At 40.2% G+C, this 21,501-nt stretch overlaps 1 protein-coding gene across 4 annotated transcripts in view; it reads right to left on the minus strand.

Moving 5' to 3' along the window:
- RNGTT (RNA guanylyltransferase and 5'-phosphatase) overlaps nt 1–21,501 on the minus strand; it is a 416,253-nt gene that overhangs the window by 164,666 nt on the left and 230,086 nt on the right. For 3 of the 4 annotated variants that reach the window (XM_075063842.1, XM_075063840.1, XM_075063843.1), the window contains one exon: nt 18,622–18,690. The exons of the other annotated variant lie outside the window; for it this stretch is intronic. In XM_075063842.1, the coding sequence (XP_074919943.1) occupies nt 18,622–18,690 (69 nt within the window). The remainder of the gene's footprint in view (nt 1–18,621; nt 18,691–21,501) is intronic. 4 annotated transcript variants of the gene reach the window in all.

The raw sequence follows: 21,501 nt of genomic DNA on the forward strand, positions 1-21,501 counted from the left end.
ATTTCTATTTACTGCTAAGTGGGGACAGCAATAATAGGTGAAGAATGTAGTGTACAATATGCGCTATATAAAGAAGAGCTATTATAAATACATTTGAGACTGCAATTAAAAAAAATTTCAGCATAGAAGAGTTGCAAACACTGCTGGTAGACTGTCACCATATTTTTTGCAATTATTATTATTCATTGGGGAAAAAAATTGTTAGAACAAAATGTTATCTTTATGGACATTAAAAATATCACAGCTCAAAAACAACATTATACATTTTTCAGTTCTAAGAAAACTAAGATTTTGTAGTTTTACCTTCTGGTCATCAACTAATTCTTTAACAATAATTTGCCTGATATTCTGGTTTAAAGTCTATCCACTCCCCAAAATACCACTTAATAGAAAGCAGCTTCACAGGTACAATGCTAGTTAGCAACAGAGTGGTGGTAATTCTTTTTAATACAAGTTAAAGTCAGTTGAAGGGGTTTTTTAATTAACAAAAATATGAGAAAAGCACATTTATTGACTTAAAGCCAAGCTTGAAAATCTAATCCAATTAAAAAATGCATAATAAACAACTTGCCTTCCGGATGCCAAAAGTTTAAAAGCCTCTATTTTTTGGCATATCAACAATAACATCCTGAGAAATTAATGTATTTTTGTCATGAGAAACCAACACACACAAACACAGTTTAGGAAGAAGTGGAATGACACCCACCAAATCTGACAGAGGACAAAACCCTACTTCAGATGAAGGCCTATCAAAATATGCAAGCAAATGTCATGGAAACAGAAGCTCTCTCCATGGTAACATCATTTCTGGTACAGCAGCTAACCACTCTAATTCCTAATATGCTCCAAGATGAAATATTAGCTTAATTCCAGTTCTCATTTTACAGTCTATCTGTAACACTCAGTATATCTAACTGCTGTAAAGATTTAATAAAAACATTAATATTTAATAAGTATGCAACATTAAAACCAAAGCTTAGTGTAAGGTAAGGACAAACAGATTAACTGTAGCAATACAAAATTGAGCAAAACTACCTTAGAGAAAAACAAGAGCCTGATGGAAACAAAATTATATCACAACTATGTGCTATTAAATCCTCCAACTTCAGTGCAACAATGGCTAGATGTGTTTTACTGTCCTGTACTGCAAACAGAGTAGGTGATCTGGTGTATACAATGCACAATTAGAGTTAACCAAAATCCTGCAATTTGACTTTGTACGGAATCAAAGATTGTACATTTTTATCCACCACTTAAGGCAACTAACATTCTTAAATGGTAGGTTTCTTGGCATTCAGTACTATATGAATGAAAACTGTTAGTAGTATTCCTGCTGCTTTCTCTAGAGTATTACACAGGAACAGTAAATGGGTCATTTTAAAGAGTGGCTGTTCTAATTCTCCCCCAGAAAAAAGCCAGTTATTTTTCTGCTGAAAAAATTATGGAAGGTTTTATAAAATGAAACATTTGATCTGATTCACTTCATACACATTTATTCATCAAACATAAATAGACAGTTTTTCCAAAATGAAAGGTTTGCAAATTCTATTAGTAAAACCCAACAACATAATACCAGTTAGGCTCACAACACTTTTGTATCTGACCTAGAACACAGATCCATTTTAACCATCTAAATTTTGGCTAAATTAATCCAAATGTGCTGAAATAAATTACTCAACTGATGTTAAGTGAACATCTTTTAAAATTTTGAATTCCATTGCCATCATCTTCTGTGATTTTACTTCCACTGTTTTCAAGCATTTAAATGTTAGAAGACAGGAACAAATTCAGGATACTTTCATCATAATTTCTCTGCTCTGGGTCCACCCAATGACCTCCATATTTGGTTGTGTGAGCTAAATAATAAATAGGTTTTATAACTTCTTTGGATCATTTTTTTATTTTATTCTTGTGTGATTCCAGTTCATTGTTATTAATTATATCAAGTCAGGTTTCCATTTAGACAGCAGCAGTTTGTAATCTAACAGGTCTCTCAGACACCTATTTTAATTGCTTTGGTAAATTTAGCAGCTCTCTGTAGTGTCCCTTCTGTGAAATGCATGCTTTATTTTAGTTGCTTGATACAAATGTAGATAAAAAATTTTCTTGGGAGTTCCATTAAGCATCACAGGGAAACTATGGCATCAATCTACATTTTTCGGTCAACTCTACCATCAGTATGGTGGAATTTTTGTGCTTCTACAATAAGTTTTAGCACTATGTTAGCTGTTACATCCTTATCAAGATGGATTAAAGACTATGATGAACATCTATCTGTCAGGAATCTGGGATGATTTCACATATGAGTTTCTCATCTTTTTTCCTTTTTTATTGATTGCTTGAGCAAATAAATACTTCACTGTCATTTTTCTCTGCATTGCTGAACAGCATCTTCAGCAAATTGGACAATTTCATTTCAGACAGAATCAGCAGCACTAAGCAGAAAACATTTCTCTTTATGAATACTTGCAGTGATAACTGGGTCAGTTTTTATGCTTGAACAACTATTTTTCATTATCAACTTTGATTCTTCTAGTTCTTTCTTTGACTGCTTCACCTGTGCATCAAGTCAATTATCTAAAGCAATATATTCAGGGCAAATGCTTTAATCATTTCTTTAAATTTTCAATATTTGCTCTACTGAAGGACAAAGGTGTTGGCCTAAAAACAGGTTGCAACTTTCTTATCAAGTTCAAGTCTTAGATCTTAAATTGTGTTTGTGGAATAAACACCAACTGATCTTTCCCATTTTTTGGGTGTCAAAGGCTCACTGAAAGCTACAGAATGATGTTGGAAACCTGCTGCTGGCCTGGAACAGGGAATAACATTATTGTGGCTATATTTTGTTGAAATAAGAACAAATCATTAATATTCTAATCTACCTAATTCTACAAAGGGTTTATTTCAATGAACGCCTTGAACAACTTTAAACATATTGTGTGACAAATCCTCACAATGGTGTTTGGTAATTACTTAAACAAACAACAACAAAAACAGTCACCTGTTTGCAGTATTGATCAACAGCTTTTTCACATACTTTACCAGTTGGCTGTCTCTCATTCCAAGTGAACTCAACCCTGAAGACTGAAGAATGCAAAGTAAGCTAGCCAGCTATATACAGAACCATATCCTCAGATGTTGTGCCTTACTTACTATAGTTGCTAGCTGTTAAAAAAGTACTAAACACACTCAATTGTTGGTAGAGGGAGTGATTCTCCGAAAAACATCCAGACTTCACAATCCTGTTCTTACTCATTTGCGTCTAGTATGAAGTCTATTTACAATGTGCTGCTGATATGCTGGATTGCTACATAAAGTACAGCAGCAAAATGAAGATTAATTTACATATTAACATTCTGATATAAACTGTTAGTTTTTATCAACAGCTAAAGTGAAAAATAGCTATATTAGTTTATATCAATAGCTAAGCAAAAAAAATAGTTTTATGAAAGATATTTGTGCAGACTTCGAAGTCTCAAGAAACTAATTTAGTACTAGGAATCTATTAGCCCTACTGCTGAAATACAAACAGGAGAAGGCAGACTCTTTTTACAGATATTTTCCCAAATCATTCAATTTGAGTGGAGAAGGAGAGGTTAATGATTCAGGATGCACTCAGCTTATTTTAGTTATTCTATTGTAACACGGGGACAGGGGAGAGCTGATGTACATTTCTCAGTTAAATTCCAAGGGCTCCTCCTCCTATCCACCCCCTCCCCCACCCTGAGAAAGCTCTGTGCAGGATCTTGGATAGGTAGGGGCAGCGCCATGGATGCACCTGATCATTTCATTAATAGTATGCATATGTGAAGGGCTGGGAGTGGATCCACCTCACTATGGGAAGATCCAAAAGTTTGGACATGTCATTCGGTGAAGAATCCCACTAATTCAAAGTAGCTATAAACTTGCTTTGTTCAGCAATGGAATATATGTATGTTTACTCTACATATTTTCCAACATATACATAGAATAGCACAGTATGGGAATGCTGCATTACACACAGATCATTGTCTTAAGCATAGGCATATCTGCTAAAGTTAAAGCCTGTTTTGGTGTTCTCAGCTGAAAACCATGCCTTCAGCACTCATATCTGACACATATGGTCACTTGTCTGTTGGCAGCCAATATGAAAAATCGTGCACAACTATCAGGATGGCATTAAGCCTACTCAACAAGCTCCCTGGAGTTTCACACTAAGACATGGGTACTACATAACCAAATGAAATTAGTAGTCTGCATGTGTCATAAACAGATAGTTAAGGGTTAAGGTCTCTTTTACCTGTAAGGGGTTAACAAACAGTGAACCTGGAACACCTGACCAGAGGACCAATCAGGAGACAAGATACTTTAAAAATCTCGGTGGAGGGAAGTCTGTTTTGTGTGTTTTTCTTTGTCTGTTGTTCTCTCTGGGTTCTGAGAGTGATCGGATGTACCTACAGGCTCTCTAATTTTCTGTTCTAGTAGTAAGTACAAGTAGAAAGGCAGTTTAGTCTTTTTAATTGTTTTTCTTTATTTGCAAATGTGTATTTGGCTGGAAGAATTGTATCTCTGTTGCAATTTGTATGTATGCTGGGGGGAGGATTCTCTCTAGTGTCTATAAGCTGAAAGACCCTGTAACATTTACCATCTTGATTACAGAGACAACTTTTATGTTTTTCTTTCTTTTATTAAAAGCTTTTCTTTTTTAGAATCTAATTGATTTTTTGGTTATCTTGTGTAAGACCCCAGGGGAGGGAGTCTGCACTCACCAGGGAATTGGTGGGAGAAAGGAGAGAAGGGGGAAGGAAAAACCTGCTCTCTGTGTTTATCTCTGTCTCTCTCTCCGGGAGAGAGGAGGGGGAGGGGGGAAAGGTGAATTTCCTCTTTGTTTTAGATTCACGGAGCTTAAATCTGTATGGTCTCTTGGTGAGGGGGAAAGAGGAGGGGGGAAGGTAACATTCTTCTCTGTTTTAAGATTCAGGGAGTTTGAATCACAGTGATCTTCCACGGTAACCCCAGGGAGGGGAAGTCTGGGGGAGACAACGGTAGGGGAAAGGGTTTATTTCCTTGTGTTAAGATCCAAGGGATCTGGGTCTTGGGGGTCCCCTGGGAAGGTTTTAGGGGGATCAGAGAGTACCAGGCACTGAAAATCCTGGTTGGTGGCAGCCTATCAGATCTAAGCTGGTAATTAAGCTTAGGGGAATTCATTCTAGTACCCCATCTTTGGACACTAAGGTTCAAAGTGGGGATTTATACCATGGCAGCATGGAACTCAAGTCTCTCTTTTTAAAAAAAACAAAAAAAACAAAAAAAACAAAAAAAAACAAGCCTCTAGTATCCAAATTCAACAAATGACTCCTTACATTTGTTGACATTTACAGTAGGGACAGGCATAACTACCGTCAGGGCCGGCGCTACCATTTAGGCAGCCTAGGCAATCGCCTAGGGTGCCAGGATTATTTGGGGGGTGGCATTTTGCTGGGGGGGTGGCAGGCAGCTCCGGTTGACCTGCCGCAGGCATGCCTGCGGAGGATCCGTTGGTCCGCTGCTCCGGTGGAGCTGCCACAGTCATGCCTGCAGACGGTCGACTGGCCGCGGGCATGCCTGCGGCAGCTCCACCGGAGCCACGGACCAACAGACCCTTCGCAGGAATGACTGCGGCAGCTCCACTAGAGCCGCGGGATCAGCACGGGGGCGGCGAAATGGCCATGCGCCTAGGGCGTGAGAAACCCTAGCGCCGGTCCTGACTACCGTACTTTGTATGATAGCTCAGACGAAATATACCCAGACTGCCCCATTAAGGTAAATGGAAAACCTTTGGGATGACTACTGCTTATATATGTAGAAAATACATAATGCCTATCAGCAATCCTATGTCAATGATTACAGGGGACGTCTAAACTGCACATCAGTTCTAGACCAAATTTGGGTATTTGCCGTGAGTAGGTGGCAAACAGGCAAAGGGAATTCAATCCCCTACAAATGGTGAAGAACTTTAGATAGTGTACACCAGGGGTCTCAAACACACAAGGGCTCTTGGATGTGGCCCTCCAAACTCTCCCCACACCCCCACCCCTCTGCCTACCCTCGGGATTGCCCCCTGTGGTGCTGCGAGCCCTGCACTCTCTCTAAAGAAGCTGGCAGCATGTCCCTTCGGTCCGGGGAGAAGGGAGGAAGGAGGCAGAAAGCTTCTGCATTGCCTCCTTCCAGGCACCACCTCCGCAGCTCCCATTGGCCGGGAACAGTGAACTGTGGCCAATGGGAGCTTCGTGGGAGATACCTGGAAAAGCGGCAAGAGCAGCAGATGCACGGAATCCTGATCCCCTCCCCCTCCCCCAGGGGCTGCTTTCTGGAATGGAGAGGCATGGGCCAGGGGCCAGGACAGGCAGGCAGGAAGCCTGCCTTGGCCCTGATGTGTGCCGCTGCCATCCCAGAACCACTCTAGGTAAGCGGCACTGGGCTGGAGTTCGCACCCCAAACCCCTCCTGTACCTCAACTCCCTGTCCTGAGCCTCCTGACGCACCCCGCACCCCTCCTGCACCCAATTCCCTGCCCTGAGCCCCTTGGCTGCATCCCACACCCCTCCTGATTCCCTGCCCTGAGCCATCTGCTGCACCCTACACTCCTGCAGCACCCAACTCCCTGCCCTGAGCCCCCTACCGCACCCCGCACCCCTCCTGCACTCCCTGCCCTGAGCCACCTGCTGCACCCTGCACCCCGACCCCATGCCGCACCCCTCACCCTCTTGCACCCCATACACCAACTCCCTGCCCTGAACCCCCTGCCACACCCTGCACATCTCCTGCAACTCAACTCCTGAATAGCAGTGACATCTATGCAGGCAGATGAAGGGAATTAGGTTAAACAAGAAGTTCAAGTTGGGTAAATGGCACATACATTTGCACTTCAAAATATAACTGTAGCAGTAATGACAGCAGAAAATGAACCTGAAGAAAATGTAGGCAGGGAGAACCTAAATAAAAGTGATGTGGTTTTCTGAGATGCTGAGCGTCCTCTGCTACTACTTAAGTCAAAGGGAGTTACACTTGTTCATCACACCTGAACAATTAAACTACTTTTATTTCAGTGCTTAACTACGGAATTGTGTTTGTGGAATAAAAACATGTACCTTGATAAAAAATAAAACCAAAACCTAAAGAGATATGATAAAATAAGCCCTTTACGATGGCCAAGACAATCCTAAAGTTCCATCTAAGTTATGGCCTGTATAGTCATGGAAAAATTCCTGAAGATATGCTGTGCCTTATTAAAATAAATTTTTGAATATCCATAAAGTATATGATGGGATTGTATAGTTGAGATACGATTAGCAATTTGAGAGAAGAATTGCCAGGAACCCTGCTATGGAAATTGAGAATAATGGATAGTCATTCATGGCCAGATAATGCTGCTGTAAAGGTCAGTGCCATTTCAGCAAATTGACAGCAGCTTCTCATTAAAGGGCAGCCCACACCAACGTGAAAGATACATGCTGGCGTAGCAGTGGCCGTTTTGACCGGTAATGGATTTAGTTACAGGTGTTCTTCATGTGGGGGAATTCCAACTAACCAGGTAGATGTTCAGCGTAAGTAATGAAAGAAAAAAGGTTTTAATAGCACAAGTCAATACAGATTTGTGGGGCAATGCTCTCCTCCTCTCAAGAATCATTTCTGCTTGTGAAGTCCATCAGAAGCCAGCTGGAAATAATAATGGATAGGTTCAGGGATTAGTAGAGAATTACAAAACTTATAACAGAAAACATATTTGTATAGGAAAATAATGTATATAAAACTTCAAATATTTGATAGTCCCTTTCCCTCCCTTTCGGTGAAGGGACTTTGTCTACTCTATGTCTGTACACCACCTGGCACGATGAGTGCTACTGTAACAGAAGAAATAATAATGAAAAAAAAAACATCACTCATTAGAGTAGACTGATAAATCCTGTAAGTCTGAAACTGAGCTAAGTTACTGGCAAATGTTTTCCAACTACCAGAACAGCTTTCAAAAGACATATTGGGCCAAACATTGAAACCACCAATGAGATCATATGAAGTAGCTGAAGTAAACTTGGCACTGTTTAATGACACAAAACATGACCTTTTGAAGCCAGTTCATGCAATGGTAACCGTTAGTGATTTCGGCTGAAGTTTGTATAATGAAGGATGGTGATAATCTGGTCACTGTAATGGAAGTAGTTCAAACAATTAATAGGCAATCAAGTATTCCAGGTTACCAGTGAGATTTTCAAGATTGGAATGGATGGGTTTAATACAAAAACCACATGTAATGCTACCTGGGAATGAAAATATAACTGTTTATTCCTTTTCTTTCAAGTGATTTTGTTCCTTGTTGGTGCTGCATATAGAGAAAAGTTACGAGGCTGAGAGGATTCAGTGACACTTTGAGAGCTTATTTTAGACAATGAAGCCAGTTTACTATATAAAATGGTGTGCTTATCTTAGAGGAATGGGGGCATGTTTTTTTCTGGGGGGGGGGGAAGGGGTTTATGCCTCATTCAAACTAAGAGTACACAAAGGTGTCAAATTGGAATCAGTATGAGCCACTGTAAAAATATCAGAGGACTCAAGAGGTGAAACCAGGCATTTGAAAGAATAAAGATACTGATGCAAACCTCTTGTGAGTGCCTCAGTGCAAGAAGAGGTGCATCAGATGCCTTGTAAACCTTCATTATTTGTGGCCAAAAAACTTTCTTTTGGGGAGCTTTTAGAATAAAATAATTCTGCTTCCCCTTTCTCAAGAAGGGCAAAATAATGGTGCTAAGCAGCTGGTAAATCAGTTTTGAAGAGTTTGCTTCCATGAAGATTAGGTGTTCTCAGACAGACTACAGAGGCCCAGTGAAGTTTACGATTTACAAAGCAGATAGCAGAAGTAATTTTACTGATGAGTGGGCACAGGTCACAGAACTGATCCTGACATCTAAAGATAAGAAGCTATTTTTGAGATTTCAGTTTGACTAAACAATTAAAAACACAGAATGGCAAACTGCAAATGTTCCACAATGAGAGTACAAAATTATAAATAATTTTGCAGTCACCTTACAGAACAAATTATTCTAAAAATTTAAAAGTTATATGATGGCTGTTAAGAAATTACAAACAACATATTAGGCTTTTACCCACAAACTACAGGCCATATTCGTTCAGGATCTGGGCCATAAACATGAGGGGAGACACTTTGTCCAAGCACCTGTTTGCTGGTCAGTTTCACTCCCTTTAATCAGCACTCAGCTTCAGTCCCTGCTCTGCCAACCTATTCCATGCAGCGGGATCAAAGCTGATCAGAGCAAGTTGACCCAGCAGTTTGGTCCTGCATCAGCAGTACTTCAATGTGACAGAAAATGGAGAAGGGAAAGGGAGGCAGGATTACAGAGGAATGACAGGAAAGGAAGAGGAAATTAAAAAGAATGGAAAAAACACAAAGATGGGCAGTGGAAAAAAGGAAAAAGAAAGCAAAGGGGGAAGAGAAAGAATTGTAAAGGAACAAAATGGAAAGAAGAGAAAAAAAAATTGTATTTTGTGTCACACCGGGCAGCTGTTAGAGGATAACTGGTATGGGAGAAAATGGGTAAGAGTCACTATGAAACCACCTACAAAAAGTTTTCAATTGTATACTGGTCAAGAACCTCCATTGCTCTCCACACATTATTTGTGAAAATGTACAGTATGTATGTCTGGAGGCTTTACTCATTGACTCTCTGTAGAATCATAGTTACGTATGACCGGAAGGGGGTTCACTTGGTTATCCAGTCCCCTGAACTGAGTGCAGATAATGATTAGTTCTGCCTATCTGTGAGAGCTGTTTGTCTAAACTGTTCTTAAAAATCGCCAGTGACGGAGATTCCACACCCTCTATAAGTAATTTGTTCCAGTTCTTCACTACCTTACAGTTAAAAAGTTTTTCCTAATGTCTAACCTAAATCTCCTTTGCTGCAATTTAAGCCTATTCTTTTTTCAGTCTTTTCTCATAGGTCATATTTTCTAGACCTTAAAACACTTTGAATACTACAGGCACTACCAGAAATAAATTATTATAATTAAGAAGATCACTGAATTTGTTGTGAATAATATTTTAAAGGATAGTGTGATCAAATGGATTAATTCATGTATACAAGCAGGATTCAGGCTTGGTATGCCAGCCCTTATTTCCTGCTTTGTACATCAGTATCAGGAGTGTAGATTCATAGATTCTAAGGCCAGATGGGACCACTGTGAACATCTAGTCTGACTTCCTGAATAACACAAGTCACAGAACTTTCCAGAAATAATTTCTGTTTGAATTAGAGCCTATCTTTTAGAAAAACATCCTAGCTTGATTTAAAAATTGCAATTTATAGAGAATCCACCACAACCCTTGGTAAGCTGCTCCTGCCACTGAATCTTGCTATACTTTTGTCTGCTAGATCGAGGCAACCATTACAACATATTAGCTCCCCATGTAGGTACTTACAAATTAGGATCAAGTCACCTCTTAACTTTCTCTTTGTTAAGCTAAATAGATTGAGCTCATTCATTCTATTTCTATAAGGTATGTTTTCCAATCCTTTAATCATTCTCATGGCTCTTCTCTGAACCCTCTCCAATTTATCAGTAACAACATCCTGGGGATAGCTCAGTGCTTTGAGCATTGGCCTGCTAAACCCAGGGTTGTGAGTTCAATCCTTGAGGGAGCCACTTAGGGATCCGGGGCAAAATCAGTACTTGGTCCTGCCAGTGAAGGCAGGGGGCTGGACTCAACGACCTTTTGGGGTCCCTTCCAGCTCTATGAGATAGGTATAACAGGACTGCATTCTTCTCTACACTTATAGCCTGCAGGGATCCAAGGTGACTGGCTCTGCAGCTGTGCAGGGAACCCTCTGACCTCTGCTGCCACACACTGATCCTTAATTCCCACGACAGCAAGACTGTGGAGGGCTCTGACACTTGACCCATGAAAGCACAAGGTCCTGGGAAAGCAGGAAGGGCAGGGTGGGTGCTGCATTTGCATTGACTGTTAACCATGGATATTCTGTTTGTCGATTTCAATGTGTCAGCTGAAATTGACATTTACCAACATCTATTGATTTAAAATCATATCCTGCCAAGCTTAATAATGCAGAGGTAAAATAACCTCTCTATTCCTGCTCAAGATTCCCCTTTTTACATATCCAAGGATCACATTTTGGCCATAAGATTGCACTGAGAGCTCAATTCCCAGGATAGGCTCCCCCATTGTGTAAGGATGGCCAACTTTCTTTGTTTCTCAGTGTATATACTACATTTGACTATATTAAACATGAATAGTGTTTGCTAGCGCCCAGCTTTCCAAGTGATTGAGATCACTCTGCATCAGTTACCCATCCCTCGTCATTATTTGCCACTCTCAATTTTTTTGGCATCTGCAAACTTTATCAGTGATGACTTTTTTTTCAGGTCATTTAAAAAAATATTAAATAGTGTAGGGGCAGGAACTCCTCCCTGCAGGACCCCACTAGGAATACACCTGTTCAATGATGACTGCACATTTACAATTATGTTTTTAGACCTGTCAGTTAGCCAGTTTTTAATCTGTTTAATGTATGCCATGTTTTTCTAGTTTTTTAAGCAAAATGTCCAGTGGTAATACATCCAGTGCCTCACCAAAGTCTAAAATCATAGAATCATAGTGTTAGAAGGCACTGCAAGGGTCATCTAGTCTGACTCCCTCCCAAGATGCAGGATTTGTTGGGTCTAAACCAGTGGAGGGCTTCCCACAGCTCCCACTGGCCAGGAACGACGAACCGTGGCCACTGGGAGCTGCAGACAGCCATGCCTTCAGACAGTCATTGTAAACAAACTGTCTTGCAGCCCGCCAGCGGATTATCCTGACAGGCCATGTTTAGCCCGCGGGCCATAGGATGCCCACCACTGGTCTAAACCATCCAAGACACGTGGCTATCCAGCTTCCTTATGAAAGCCTCCAGTGAAGAAACTTCCACAACCTCCCTAGGCAGTCCGTTACAATCCTACTGTTTTTAGAGTTAGGAAGTTTTTCCTGAGATTTAATCTAAATCTGCCATGCTGTAGTTTGAATTTATTGCCTCTTGTCCTGTTCGCTGTGGCAAGAGAAAACGACTTTTTCATGGCAGCCTTTCAAGTATTTGAAGACTGCTATCATGTCCCACTCTTAATCTCCTCTTCTCCAAATTAAACATATCCAGTTCTTTCAATCTTTGCTCATATGGCTTGCATTCCATCCCTTTGATCATCTTTGTTGCTTGCCTCTAGATCCTCTCCAGTTTCTCTATATCCTTCCTATACATTGGTGACCAAAATTGGACACAGTATTCCAGATGAGGCTTAACAAGCACCAAGTAGAGTGGTACTATCACATCCTGTGATTTGCATGCTATGCCTTTGTTAATGCAACCTAAAAGTGCATTTGCTTTTTTTTGCAGCAGCATCACATTTGCTGACTCATGTTGAGGTTATGTTCCACCACAACTCCCAGATCCTTCTCAGCAGTCTAAGAAGATTACATCAACACTATTACTTTTATCAACCTTGTGTAATGTGATTTGGTTTTCAAACAGAAGGAGAAAAGAGCAAAGTTGAGTTTTCAGTTAATACTTGGGAACTTAGAGAGAAGCGAAGAAAGCACAGAAAGAAAACAGACCTCATTATACATAATAGGTACACTAAAGCTGGTCAGAAAAATTCCAACAAAATTTCTTTTTCCATCAGAATTTTCCAATTCATTGAAATCAAACCATTTTACAGAGATTGATTTCAACAAAGATCCAGAAACCAGTCAGGCAGACTGCCTAGGGCCAGGTCTCTAGGGCTTCCAAGGTGTTTGGCTTTGGGACAGCTTGGAGGGCTTCCCCAGAGCTGGGACACCATTCCCTTTAATAAAGAATTTCAAATGTTTTGGTTTCCTTTCTGAATCAGAATTAAACCAATTTTTTAAATATCAAACTCCTTCACAAAACAGAATACCTCTCCACCCACCTCTATTCTCAACATCAGCGTTTCCTGAAGCTAGTAGTAGTATCTACACATGCATGAGACTACCTCCTTAGTATTTAATAAAGAACACAGAGCACAAGAACAAATGCTTTAAACAGAAATAACTCTTCCCCAAATTAACAAAAATTCAACACTAAAACTTTGGCAAAAAAGAATTATCCCAGAATGAATCCCAGAATTATTCCAAGAGCTAGTAAAACGGGGAAGTTTGAAAGGGAGATCCCCTGATGAAGGAGTGAGCACTAATTTTTGAAGTGAGCTGTGAGCTTGTTTGTCTCCTCCCCCGACACACACCTCTCCCCCTGTGGCTTACTTAAAGTTTACAATGTGATCTGTTAGGGTTTGTGTGTTTGGGGACAATGTGGGAGTGGGGGCCAGAGGCCTGCTAGCTGAGTGGGCACAAGCAAAGCTCTAGCCTCTTGTCGTTTGATGACCTTTGTGGTCATTCTTCCTGTGTGAAAATGGGGCGGGGGGGTGGATAGGGCTTACCTAAGAGAGAAGGGCTTAAAAGTCAGACACTAAGCAACCAGTAACAGCAAATAGAGGAGTTTGAGAGAGAGAGAGAGAGAGAGAGAGAGAGAGAATAAAATCAACATGGTTCAGTATGGCTTCATCACTAATGCTAGCACTGCTCCTGGCTACTCCACCTGCACCAGTGTCCAGACAGAGAACCTAACCACAGATGCCTCTACTCGGGTCCTGTGGATTTGAAGAGACTGTGGCCTCTGGTTCCCCATCACAGAAAGCCAGGCTTTGAAGACAATCCAATGTGAAGGGTGCCTACTGGTGGAATCTCTCAGGAAGCAGATGAGAGAGCTAGAGAAAGGGGGGGCCTATAGAGGACTGCAGTAGCACCACCTGGGGGGAGAACACAGCTCCTTCACAGGGAGGAAGCTGGCTGGTCGTTATTTCTGGCAGCACATAGTGCTCCTCCCCTGTTCCCAACCCACCTTCAGTAAAATTTTAAAATGGTACACTACGCTGGCAATGAGGGATGAGGAATCTCCCCCTACAGGAGGAGGAGAGAAGACATGAATCCTCCAAGGCTGGGAGGTTCAGGGCCACCACTCCCAAGAGAAAAAGAAGGGCAGTGGTGGTCGGTGACACCTTCTAGGGGGGTGGAAGCATCGCTCTGCTGGCCTGACCTGGCATCCGGGGAGGATGAGACTCATCTGGCCTTCTGACTACTACCCTATGTTGCTCATCCATTTGGGCACTAATGATACTGCAAGGTATGGCCCTGAGCAGCTCAGAAGTGACTACAGGGCTCCGAGAGTGAGGGTGAAGGAGTTGAGGGTGCAGGTGGTGTTCTCATCAATCCTTCTGGTGAAAGGTAGGGGCCCAGCAGAGACAGACACAACCTAGAGGTGAATGTATGACTGCACTGATGGTGTCACTAAGATGATTTTGGCTTCCCTCAATGGGAATGCTATTCCGAGAAGAAGGACTGCTGAGTAGAGATGGGTTCCCCCTATCAAGGAAGTGGAAGAGTATCTTTGGTACCGACTGGCAACTTAGTGAGGCAGACTTTAAAACTAGGTTCAACGAGGGCAGGAGAAAAAAGCCCACAGGTAAGTCAAAACATGGAGACCTGGGTGAAGGGTTGGAATCGGTGAGGGGGGAACAGCAGCAATCACAGCAAATAATCAGCCACTCAATTTGTAAGCACCTAACAGAAAATGAAGTGATAACAGTCAACATGGATTTGTCCAGAACAAATCTAATATCCTTCTTTGACAAGAAAGGGGGAAGCAGTAGATGTGATACAGCTCAACTTTAATAAAGCTTTTAATACTGTCTCACATGCCCTTCTCACAAACACACAACAGAAACACAATCTAGATTAACCTACCATATGGTGGGTGCACAACTGGTTGGAAAACCATACTCAGAAACTAGTTACCAGTGGTTCACAATCAAGCTGGAAGGGCATATGGAATGGGGTCCCACCGGGATCTGCCCTGGATCCAGTTCTGTTCAATATCTCATCAATGATTTAGATAATGGCATAGAGAGCACACTTACGAAGTTTGCAGATGATACCAAGCTGCAAGCACTTGGGAGGACAGCATTAGAATGCAAAATTATCTTGACAAACTGGAGAAATGGATTGAAATAAACAGGATGAAATTCAGTAAGGATAAATGCAAAGTTCTACATTTAGGAAGTAATAATCAATTCCACAAATGCAAAATGAGAATTACTGCCTAGGAAGGAGTACTGTCGAAAAGATCTGAAAGTTATAGTGGATCATAAACTAAATGAGAGTTAACAATGTAATACTGTAACAAATAAAAGCAAACTTCATTTTTTTTTCTGGGATGTATTACCAGGCGTGTTGTAAGCAAGATATGAAAGGAATTCTTCCACACTACTCAGCATTGATAAGGCCTCAGCTGGAATACTGTGACCAGTTCTGGGCATCACATTTCAGGAAAGATGTGGATAAACCAGAGAAAGTCCAGAGGAGAGCAAGAAAAATAATTAAAGGTCTAGAAAACATGACCTATGAGGGAAGACTGAAAAAACTGAGTTTGTTTAGTCTGGAGAAGAGAAGACTGAGCAGGGACATCATAACAGTCTTCAGGACCTAGAAGGTTGCTATAAAGAGGAGGGAGATAAATTCTTGCCTTGTCCTCAGTGGTTAAGTAGAACAAACAATGAGCTTAAATAGCAGCAAGGGAGGTTTAGGTTGGACATTAGGAAAAACCTGCTAACTTTAACGGGAGTTACGCACTGGAACAAATTGCCTAGGGAGGCTGTGGAATCTCCATCACTGGGGGGTTTTAAGAACAGGTTAGACAAACAGCTGTTAGGGATGGTCTAGAAATACTTAATCCTGCCTCAGTGCAGGGGACTGGACTAGATGACCTGTCAAGGTCCCTTCCAGTCCTACATTTCTGATTCTATAACTAGACAGGGATTTAGCACAATAAGACCCAGGGTGCAAGTGTAATCTAAAAAATATTACAGCAGAATACAGAGTTTTACATAATTATATTAAATTTGTTGAAAATGTCTCTTCTAATCCCTCCATCTATCCGGGGCTCCACCTCTTCCTGGCTTTCTTTGCTCTCACTCTGACATTCTCTCCAAACCCATTCTATCTCCTGTTCTCCTTCCCCCACAATAATTATAATCTGGGCTTCCCCATTCTTCCAAAGCTATTCCTTAATTCTGCCTACTTCTTCAACTACCTCCCCATCTCTCTGCTCCCCTTCACCTCCAAACTCATTGAATATCACATTTACAAACTGCAGGTTCCTCTTTTCCAACTACACCTTGGATCATCTCCAATATGGCTTCTAGCATCTTCAGTTGATTGAAACTACTCTCATTAAGGTTTCTAACAATCTCTCTCTGACTAAATCTCAGGGCCTCTCCTCCATCTACCAAGATGCCTACCTTTTCCGCCACCATTCACTGTCTATCTTTGACTGAAAATGGCAAGGACTGTATCTTCCTCTGTATTTGGAAAACATCTAAAACATTGTTGGTGCTACTGCAAACTTAGGAATAAAGAGAGAAAAAAAAATTCAAGTTAATATTCTCAAGGTGTCTTCACTGCACTCTGTTGCTTTTAAACATTGCTGCTATGCAATAAAGTCTCCCACTGTTCTAAAACATCTGTAATACATAAGAACAGAGGATTAGCAACCTCAAATAATTCCTGAGCTTTCAGTTTAAGTAACCCTATTTTATTTTTGTTGTCTAATATTCCTACATTCCTTTTGAAAGAATACTTTGGTTCATCCTTTAAATTATCTCAACTCAAGCTACAAAATACATGAGAAAATTACACATTGCTCAATCTAAAAATAAGCGATTAACAATAGTTGAACAAAACTAAGTTTAATAAATACTGAAACAATATATACTGAAATGTGGTCAATAATTGCACTATGAAAGTCTCACCAATAGTTTAAAATAAAAAGTAATTAACAGCATTTTATACATCCCATGAAGTTTTTATTCAGTTACAAACTTCTCTATATGCTAAACCAGAAAGCACAAATTCTAAAAATGTACCAATGTTTTAGGTACTTATTTCTTGCAACATAATGAAAGACTAGGGATACTCTCCTAGATAATTCTACCACCAGTAGAAAAGGCTGTGATAAATAAAGTTATGTAATGTGACTTACATGAATTCTTCAATTCAATACAAAGCATTTGGAACCTTTTTTCCCCCCATTAGCTTACATTTTAATAATATTCTGTGGTGTTATCAAGTTCATATTCTGTTTTGTTTGTTTTTTTAAACTTACAACTCTGCCACAGAGAAACAAAAAAGGCCAAGTCAGTCACTTGTTTGTGTTTAGCTGCTGCAGAACCAGCAGGGAAGAGCATAGGTTAGTCCTATTCCTAGAGCTGGACTAACATCACCAACACTAATGCTTACAAGTAAGGAAGTAAGATAAAGAAGCTCTTTGTTTTGTGGGTGGGTGGAAAGACACTGTTTACTAAAATGGAAAGAGATTATATCAGGAAATTATGTTATTTAATTGCTTTCAAAAGACATTTATTTTAATAGTTAAGAAAGCACACTAGCATTTCAGCAAACCATTTCTATGAACTTGTATTGTATACCATTACTTCCCTTTTCCTCATCTCTTCCAGTCTGAGCACTAGCCGTTTGTATTGTTTTGCTTGTTGTTAAGGACAGTTAACTGACAGATCCATCTGTATTTCTCTCAGGAAGCTTTTTGATATACCCAATCTTTACTCTCAGTTCTTAGAGAGGATTCACACATATATCATATTATGCAAGTTATTTAAAAAGTCAATTTTCAGGGTTAAAATGGAGCTCACGAGGTCATCTAGTCCAACACTCAAAGCAGGACCAATCCCCAACTAAATCAGTGTAGTAACACTTAAAATTTCCCTGAGGAAGCCAACTACATTGAGTACCCAGCCTTTGTTCCTAAGTAACTGATACAGAAAGATCTCACTTTTTTCTGTACTGATACAGAAAGATCTCACACTTTATGGCCTAGTTTGCACAAGTGACAAATAGTAGCAGCTGTGTAAAGTCCCTGAACACCAACTTGTACTTAATCTGGTCTATTATCACTGTGGTTCCAGTGCTTGGTCACAGACTAATGCTTCAACAACCACAGGCTCCATAAAAACAGGAACAGAATGAGGGGGAACTGCTTACCTATTTATTATTTTGGTCTTTCTACCAAACTGCACACATGAAATGGCACATAGCAACCTCCTCCTCTGACTAAATTCCTGTTAATGGTTCCAAAGACACACAGAACACAGCATACAGACTCCAGTCAGTTCTGTAACGGCAATTTTATTAAGAACCAGGAGAAACAGAAACAACAATGCATCTATGGCAGTGCCTAATGTGTAATGAAAGAGGTGCCAGGGCTCAAGTAATTTTTTTTTTTTTTTTACTTTCTTAAATGACACAGTAAGTCCAGAGGCGCCAGGGCTATGAACTACCAATCCTAGAGATGCTGGGGATCAGCCGTGGAAAGCCCTGATAAATTAAGCACTGATCGACAGTAATTCCACCAAAGCAAAGACTTCCTGATGGTGAAAAAAGGAATATAACTGGAAATTTTCAATCTTATATTTTAAATGTATTAAGATAATAACGTTAAGTTCCATTGCAACTTACGCCTGTAGGCTGAAAAATCAGTCCATCCACTTCATGACTGACTTCCCTGGCAAAACTTCCTTCAAGAAGCTGTAAAACAAAAACAAAACAAAAATAGTATTTCCAATATAGAGGAAAGTGTTTAATCTGCAAGATTCCACATCGATACAAGTTCCATAGTATTTCAGTAACCTCTTTTTTAAATAAATAGAATATCATTTAAAGCGTGGATTCAGAATCGGGGCAACATGAAAAATACAAAGAAAAAACAGATCTGGTGGAATTAAAATTAACATATTTACAAATAATACTCAGAGAAAAGTAGCAGGGATACCTCAAGATACAGTACCAGTTTGAGAGAAACATTAGGGTTAGAAAAAGAATGTTTGGAAAACCTGATGATTCTATACACTTCAGAAAACTACTGGTAACACAAAAGCTGTTCAAGGATAGGACAAGATACCGTATATACTCGATCATAAGCCGGTTCTTTTACAAGCCGACCCCAGCCAAGATGGATAAGTAAAAATGGAAATTTTTTCTAACCCGTTCATAAGCCGACTCTATAATTCAGGGGACAACAAACTTTGGCTTCTGGGCCATCAGGATAAGCCGCTGGTGAGCCAAGATGGTTTGTTTACCTCAAGCGTCCGCAGGCGCAGAGGTAAACCTAAGTAAACAAAGTGTCCCAGCGTGCCAGCTGCTTACCCTGATGGGCCAGGACAGCAACTGGTGGGGACATTTTTTGGTGAGGAGAAGCTGGGAGTCAGGGGAGTAACCCCATGACCACCCCCCACATGACCCTCCCACTAGCCCGGGACCCCCCCACTCTCTCCATTCCATCCCTTCCCACCTTATCTGGGGAGGGCCAGAGGAGGATGTCTCTGACCTGGCTGGAACTGCTATAGCAGACCGGGTGGCGTGGCCGCAGCCTGCTCCAGTGGGCCAGACCGGGTGACATGGCCGCAGCACGTTCTAGTGGGCTGGGCCAGGTGGCACGGCTGCAGTGTGCTCTGGCGGCATGGCCACAGCCTGCTCTGCAGGGCGGCATGGCTGCAGCCTGCCAGCCCCGGAGCTGCAGCTGCTTCAGAGGCTTGGGGGAGAGCAGTGTGGCCAGAAGCGGCGAGACTCTGGCCCCACCTCTTCCTTTCTGGCTCTGCTGCCTCTCCTTGCTCCCTCTATTGGGAGGAGGGGCTGTGTCCTACCTCTCCCTCTCTATACTCGTTCATAAGCCAACCCCCTTCTCTAGTGCGTCCCATTTTTACTAAAAAAATTCAGCTTCTGAACGGGTATATTCGGTAGGTTTCTACCAAAATGCAATTAATAAAGTTGCTATTTTAAACATATGAGATACTACATTTTTTTAAGATTACATTATATTTGAAACTAAAATAAAATTTCCAGTGATTATATACAAAGTTTTTGTAAAGCAGAATCCTTAACATGCATAACCCAGTAAAAACGATTGCACTACTTAAAGTCACCATCTGAATTAATGTGCTGTTATATATCACGCAGATTCTGACTTCTGTTGAGGTGAACATCAAGATTTATCTACTTGAGAGAAATATTTACCAAACCAACCAAAGGGGTCAGTATTTACGTTAAGTGACCACATATCTCAATGTGTAACTAAATATGAAGTCTCTGGGAACAATGATTTCATGGAAGTTGTGAGTGACTAGAAATTGTGAAAATCATGCCGGTTATATAGGTACCTAATATAATTTATCATTTATAATATTGGCTTCTCTACAATCATCTAAAGTTATGGGCTTCCTTGGCAATGTCTGAAAAATCAATTAACAGATCAGTAAATTACCTCAAGATCAAATAAAAGAGCAAAAACAGATATATAAAACAGCAAAATGTAACTAGCTTTAGAAAATTTTGGCCCAGTAGTGCCTCTCTCGAAATGATCTCATTTAAATGACAGGGACTACTCAGTAACTAAGCTACTGCTGAAGGTGAATTAGTGTATCAGAATCCAGCCTTGAGTAAGGAATTAATTTAAAAAGCATGAAAAGGTACCAGACAAAGATTTGTGTCTAACTGTAGATATAATGCTACACAGCAGTGTAGTTCAACACACTATAAATAATCAAAATGCTAGTCTCCCACCTGAGAAAAAAAATTACTTCAATTTGTGGCTGATAACTTGCATGTGATAATTACATGTGATAATTTACTCTTTTTTTCTGGCCAGACATATAAATTTTATTTTAAAGACAAATATGGTAATCGAAACATTTATGTTGCTTCTATAAAGAACAAAATATGAGAAGCATCGTTCATTATTGCTTTCATTTTTCAGTTTTTAGAAATAATTTTATTTAAAACATTTTAAAACAGTTCTCAGATATGATAAAAAACTTAATTTTCAGAATAGTACTGGATGCTGAGTTGAAAATGATCAATAGAGTTGTTAATTTTCAGTAATGTAGCATACACATTTAGAATATGAAGTCCTAGCACATACTCAAATAATCGTATAGTTCAAGTGTCTGAAATTTGCAAATGAAACTCATGACCAGCAGCTATTAAAATGATTGAGATTTTTTTTAATCTTCAGAGCTTGATTATCACACGAAAACCCCAGTATTTAGGGGAAAAACAACATATTAAAAATCTAGAATATTTACTAGATATTTGTTCAAAATTAAAAATAATCGTTCATGCATTTCAAAGTAAAATGTAGTGAGTCACTGCTAATCTTTGCTCTAGCTGACCAGTGTAATATATTGGAGATCGTGTTAAAAAAAATCCTTGCTAAAGTATTTTTCTGCACTTCTGACTCTTTGAGGTTATGCATGAAATATTTAATTGGGATTGTTTTTCCTGTTGCTGTCTGCTCTGAACCAGATCTTTGTATAGATTCAATTTAAAAAAAAAGTGAGGATA

The sequence above is a fragment of the Chelonoidis abingdonii genome, chromosome 3, assembly GCF_003597395.2.
Source record: "Chelonoidis abingdonii isolate Lonesome George chromosome 3, CheloAbing_2.0, whole genome shotgun sequence".
In the NCBI taxonomy this organism is placed as follows: domain Eukaryota; kingdom Metazoa; phylum Chordata; order Testudines; family Testudinidae; genus Chelonoidis; species Chelonoidis abingdonii.